This window comes from Octodon degus, unplaced genomic scaffold, assembly GCF_000260255.1.
Source record: "Octodon degus isolate 3935 unplaced genomic scaffold, OctDeg1.0 scaffold00128, whole genome shotgun sequence".
In the NCBI taxonomy this organism is placed as follows: Eukaryota; Metazoa; Chordata; class Mammalia; order Rodentia; family Octodontidae; genus Octodon; species Octodon degus.
Window position 1 is genome coordinate 4982809 of NW_004524704.1, and position 6651 is coordinate 4989459.

Consider the following 6651-nt stretch of genomic DNA (forward strand, 5'->3'; position numbering starts at 1 on the left):
TCAAAAGCTTTTTGGTCCCTTTTCTCTTTTTTAGAAACACAGATTTTCAGTGACGCATTTCCCACCGAACCGTGAGGAGAAGGGTGCAAGGTGCACCGTGACGTCTCACCAGACAGGGCCGTGCGGCAGACCAGGTGCGTGTAGGAGAAGTACAGGGTGGAGTTCAGCATGAAATAGGACTCCACGATCTTTCGAGCCTTCTCACTGACGTCGTAGAATAGACGGGCGCTCTTCAGCGGGACTCGGCCTTCATAACCAAACTGAAAGGATCAAAAGATGTTAGGCGCCCCTGGGAGGCAGGAGGACTCGAAACAGACATTAGGCTTCACCGTACAGGGGCTTCACCGGACAGGGGTGACATCTGTGCTGATCCGGGGCTTGCGGATTTTGGTGAGGACAACAAGCCAAGGAAGAGAGGAAGGGCAGAAGCTCATGGTTCCCTCTCTCCTCCCATAAGCCAGTCCTCGCTCTTCCCTAAGGACACTTCTTGTGATAGAGAATAGTTACCTATTGAGGCCTGTTTTTATAACTAGACCATGAGCCCCTTGAAGACAGGGGTTGCACTTGTCCATAAGGTACAAACTCAGGAAATGCGAAGAGGACTGAATGAATGACTGAATGAAGGAATGATGGAAGACGACGGACGCGACTGGAGGGGCAGCCTCCAGCGAGTGGCCTTGGCCCAGCTCCCAGCACCCGCCAGCTCTCATTTCAGACTCGCTCCCCAGTCGTCTCTGTGTCTGCCATTCACACAGGCCTTAGACCCCTACTTAGGAACCCCAGCCCCGGGGTTGACTTTACTTTGAGTGCTTTCAGGACAGTTGCGCCTTCAAACTTTTCATTGGGCGTGTGGGGTGAAGTTTTTCCTCTGTATCCATCGCCAATGAGCATGATGCCCTGGAAGCAAAACACAGCAAGATGCTTTCTCAGGGACAGCGACTCAGGTGGAGCCTCGGTCCCTTCTGCTCCAGTGCCAGGAAGCAGGGAACCCACATGCCCACTCAGAACCCCTCCCACTGTTGGTGGAGCCAGGTACAATTAACTCTCCCACATCAAGTGGTATCTTTATGTCATCTTGACTCTAAATTTTCCTTATAAAATGTTATACCTTTTATAGAAGTGGAATGTAAATGCATATATACATATATGTAAATTATTGATTAAAATAAAGAGGTTCTCTAGAGACTTCCACTGGTAGGAAGGGCATAAGCTGAGAGCCACTGTCCCAGGATTAAGCCACCGTCACCCAGAGTCATCTGGCCAGTGACAATCGTTCTAGTCTGAACCCTAGGAAGGACCCTGCCACCAAAGCTGTCATCTCAAAGCAAGTGCAGTTTTAGGCTTATTCCGTGCATCGACGTGGACCTGAGCCACAGCCCGCCCAGACTCCTGACCGGCCAGTGGGGTAAGTGGGGCTCTTCTCCCGTTGTGTCCTCACTCTGGCCACACTGTGCAGCTCCCGGCACTGCTCTTCAGACAGGACGTTATCCAGGAGAACGCGCTGGGTCCCGTTCAGCTGCTCTGAGTTGTACACGAAGGTGACGTTCTCGTAGAGCAGGGGGCCACCTACAGGGACAGAGCACGTTATTTTCCCTGTTGCTTCTGTCCTCAAGAAGGGAGGCATGGAGCACACGACAGCTTTCCATGGACAGCTTGGGAGCATCAGTTTCCTCCTGGCTACTTAGGAATGCAAACATCAATTACAGAACAAGGCAGCTATGTGACTACCAGGTATCCCTGTTACAGCACAGTAACATATGAGATGTGTTCTTTATTTTGGGATAAACTACTTTCTTTCATTTTATTTATTCAGGAGAATCCTCAAAAATACCCTGGGCAGGCCAGGGAAATAGCTCAGTAGAATAAGCGCTTGCCTGGCAAGTGCAGAGGCCTGAGTTCAATCCCCGGTTCTGAAAAAAAAAAAAAAAAAATACACTGGGCACTTCATGGGCTTCTCCTCTAATAAGACCTGCTCTTCTTCACGGGCTTTCATTCCTACATCTGTCGTGGTTCAGCAGAGAGTGGCTTGCTGACACGTTTCTGTCCACAAGGCACGACAGGCATAGCTCAGTTCCCCTGTGACCTAGAGTGACACCTGTCCTCGGAAACCAGGTAGGCACACCAAGTCATCCGGCCTCCTTAGCCGAGGTCCTTCCCACTGCTTGACTGACTGCTGCCGTCTTGTCCTTGGAGTAATTTTTTCTCTTTGCTTTCTCGATAAAATCTTTTCATGCCTTTTCCACGAGTTTCCTGTAGGCTGCTGTCTCTGTAGAGAGCCTGAAACTTTAGAAACATCATCCTCATGTCATCTTCTCAGAGAGTAATGCATTGAGATCACATTTTATTTTGTGAAATTACAAATCCAGGCCTGACAAGGTCCTGTCCTCGTATGGCAGGATGGAAGAAAAAGCTGTGGCAGTAAAGAACTCTTTAGAAGTCACAGAGTGAAAATGGCACGAACCAGAAGCTAAGCAGAAAATAGTGTGTGTGTGTGTGTGTGTGTGTGTGTGTGTGTGTGTGTTTCTTCTTCCTCTTGTAAAACTCCTAATAAGGCTAAGGACCTGGTAAGTGCCCATGTATACGAGGAGCTCTCCAAGTGGGCATGAGGGTAGGGAGGAAGGCACGGGTCCTCCATCCTCCCCAAGAAGAGCAACGGCCACCAACACAGGGACCGCAAGCACATCGGTGGAAGGACATGGAGACAATGCAAGTGAGGCCTGCTAGCCTCTGTCGCACAGTTTGGTCAGACAGGGAGCACCAGGGAACACCACCACCTGACTGCTTACTGCTCTACTTAGGGTAAAAGCTGCGTGACGTCCAGTGATTAACGGTACGAAAAGAATGCGATAGCATATCTCAGCCTGCTCTCTTAAAGCACATATTCCCTCAGAAGCTCCAGTACTCACACATCTTTGTGATATAGTTTTACTTCCATCTTTCTAGTCATAAAAGTATCTGCTCATTACTTTCCTAGTTTTGCACAACTATCATATCAAAAGCACTTAGTTTACAAGGAAGCAGGAGCATAGAATAATTACATATCACAGAAGTAAATATTTTTTTGCTGAAGATAAAAGGCACATTACATATATTATACATGGACATTCTACCAAATGACCCGGCCCAGGTTCTTTGCACCAGTATTCCTTAGACTGCCTTGATATGTAATGACATATCTTAACACATGTCTCTCAACTGCTCTAAAGTGTGTGTGTATATGATGAACTTCAGCCCTCAGTAGGACCTAAAATACTTCCCTTAAGGACATGCAAATCCTTTATGGCTAGTCTCCAATCACTGATGTACTAAAACTGGTGTCAGCGTGACCACAACTGTACTCATCAGGGAAGGAAACCTCACAACAGTACTTAGCTATGAGGTGCTCACTCCAAACACTAACTGATTCTACTAATTTTAAAAATCATCACTGAAATGCATAAGTACAGAATCTCTTGGGTTCCATATCTATATCCATAACCATATATCCATAATCACCCAGTGCTGGAATTATATTTTTAGATGAATAGAAAAATGTAATTTTACATTTTGCAGATTCTATTGAGCTGAACATTTCAGAAAATACTTCATTACATGAAATTCACCAAACATGCAGAGGCCTTACGAATCCCCAAATAAGCCGTGTAATATGCAGCTGTTTTCAGTCTTAGTTTAACACAATCCCTGACCTCAGTTCCCGCTCCCCTCCCTCTTCTTCCCTTCTCTCCCTTCCTTCTCCAGCCTCCCTTCCTCCAAGGCAAGAAGACTAAAATGCTTCTCACTGGCTGCTGGCTTCTGGTTTTCACCCCCTGGGTAATCTACTTCCCACAGGTGTGGTATGACAGGGACCCGGTGTCTACACAAAAGCGCCAAGGTGACAGGACACCCCCTCTGCAGTTCTGTCATACACAACGGTGGCTTCTCTCCCGCTGGTAGCTTGATCTGTTGCTTTCCCGGCTTTCAAGCTTTGGTGAAGCAAGTAGCTGTGTTGGAAAAGCTCACACAGCAAGCAATTGAGGGCTTGGTCTGACTGACAGCCAGCTAAGAAGGAAGAGCCCCAGTCTGATAGCCCTTCAGAAACTGAATTCTGCTGTCTAACTTGGGAGAAAGTCTTTCCCAACCAGGCCCACAGCAGCAAGCAGCCCTGCTCGGCAGGCCACCAAAGCCCTGTGAGCTACCTTGAAGAAATTCACTAACTGTATTGTGCCCAGACCTGCGACCCACAGAAACTGTGATGTAATGAATGGTGGCTGTAAGCTGCTAGATTCCTGCTATTGTTCCATGTGAAGAAAGCCAAACAAAACAGTGCCCTCCTCCCACCCCCAGAATCTTAACACAAAACACAGTTTGGGAAAAGTTGCTCCAATCCATGCAGCTTGTTATGGTTTATGTGTATTTGTTCCCCCCAGCAAAGCCTCATGCAGTCATTGAGGTGCAGTTCTACAGTTGGTTTTTGTTGTTGTTGGGATTTTTATTTTTTATTTTTTATTTTAGGGAAGGGTCTACAAGGTGTTCAAGGTCTCACTACTAGATCAGACTCATAGTGACCTGCCTGTTTACAGCCTCCCAAGAACTGGGATTACAGGGCACACCACTATGTCCAGTCTTACAGTTTGTTATTAATTCATGATCCAAAGCTGGGATTATGGTTCTGAGTACTGCTGGGATTATGGGTGTGAGCGCTATACACAGGCTGGGGTGGATAGGATAGATACAGCGTAAGACAGACAGAGACAGACTTCTTCTCTGTTGCCACTGTTTTTGCTACTCCTCCATTTTGCTCTTGGTCTTTGCCCCTGCCATGGAAGGTTGCCCTCTGCCATGTGCCACTCTGCTTTGGAGCCAGAGGAATATGGACTGAAACCTCCAGTAACTGAGAGCTAAATAAACCTTTCCTTCCTTCATTTTGGGTGTTGGTTATTTGTCCCAGCTAGGAGAGTAGAGTAACTGAGACCCAGCTATTTAGGACTCAAATGAAGACCTTCCTTGAGATCTTTGGAAATGTGAACTGCCTCAAGCTTGAAAATAAAGAACAAGAGAGACCAGATACCAGAAGATTCACTGAAAAGCACTTACTGCCATAAAATTCAACTAGAAATAGAGAAACAGGGAGTATAGTAGGAAACTGGGGAAGGGCCTACAGGGTGTTCAGGGTCTCACTACTAGGTAGAGATTCTCCTGTTTACAGCCTCCCAAGAGCTGAGATTACAGGTGCACACCACCATATCCAGTCTCAATCTCCATCTCAGCACACCCCATGGGGGTGAGGCGGGCACAGCAGGCCCAGGGATTGAATCCCCGGCCCTTGCACCTGCTTGTAGGCACTTTAATCCACTGAGCTATCTGACTGGCCCTCAGATTTTCTTTTCTGAGGGTGTATTTCTTTATACACAATTAGCTTATTTTAAAAATATTTTTAAAGTTATGAGACTGAAACATTTAGAAATATTCTTATCAACCAAGCTCTGTAGAATAAGGAGGTATTACTATTTTTACAATTACTATTACTAAATTAGTCAATGGTGCCTGGATGATTGCATAAATTCTGACCAAAGCAGCTCAATTTATAATGAAGGATGCCTTCGGGAGGGATGCTAGGATATGAGCACTCCCCAAATCCAGAACCCTCAACGACCAGGTAAAGGAAGGGAAGAATCTATATTAGAAAAGTGTCTTCCGTGTATGACGGTTTTCACCAAGTATAGAGCTCTTTTCTGAAAGTTCCCACACATACACTTGACAGAAACAAATTACCCAACCATCAGTCAAAAAAAAAAAAAAAAAGAAAGGGGGAGAAACGTTGTCACTCCTAAGGCAGCTGCAGATGAGTCCCAGCACACCAGACAAAAGAAAACACTAAGTTAAAACTCAGCTCCAACAGGCTGCGGTTCCTAAGGTCTGATTTGATGGTCTCAGCCAATTCTTTGGCCCAGTGTGAGGAGATTTAAGCAAGTTAATTCTCTCATTCATAAACTATGTGCCTGGCTCTCGCTCTCCAGCAGCAACCAAGAACGAGCATGCAGGAGAGTCCGCCCCGCGCTCGCTGCTGTGGTTCGTGGCTAGAAGGCTAATTTTCCCACAAACGCCACAGTGTCACACAGGCAGGGTTGTGGTGCGCAAGCCCAGAAGCCCTTCTACAGTCTTTCATGGTTTATGGGAGGCTTTCTCACCATCCTTTCAAAACGAGGTCATCTTTCACTTACAGAAAAGAAGCAAGGGCCCAAGGAGACTCTAGGTTTCCATCCACATGCAGTACACAAAATCCTGCAATCTGGAGGTTACGGCATCTGACGCCCAGTGCAGCGTTGTTTCCTTTGTATGCCAATGAGTCTAAGATCATTGCCCTGCACGGCTTTTGGAAAAATAGCCATTGAGGGGAAACATGAAAATGTGGCAGACCTGCTTTAGTTAGACATGTAGGATGTGGCCCCAAACTCGTCAAGTTGTAGAGCCATCTACTTTAAGCGCTAATAAATACTACTGGGTAAGCAGGACAGAGGACACTTGCTTTGGGAGAGACGGAAAAGAAATGATTTTGTGGCACATGCTTCACTTTTTCTCTCTTTGAAATCGGCTCTCAGCTGGACTAAGAGATAAAGGTATTCCTGACTGGGAACCTTATCTTTATCTGCTACTGCTTTTTTTTTTTTTTTT

General features: G+C 46.4%; 1 protein-coding gene across 1 annotated transcript in view; it reads right to left on the bottom strand.

Annotated features, from left to right (window-relative positions):
* Positions 1 to 6651, bottom strand: part of P3h2 (prolyl 3-hydroxylase 2) — a 174467-nt gene that overhangs the window by 25287 nt on the left and 142529 nt on the right. The window contains exons 9-11 of the mRNA XM_023700931.1: positions 1439 to 1566; positions 802 to 897; positions 66 to 260 (exon numbers count right to left, since the gene is read on the bottom strand). Coding sequence (XP_023556699.1) covers positions 66 to 260; positions 802 to 897; positions 1439 to 1566 — 419 coding nt within the window. The remainder of the gene's footprint in view (positions 1 to 65; positions 261 to 801; positions 898 to 1438; positions 1567 to 6651) is intronic.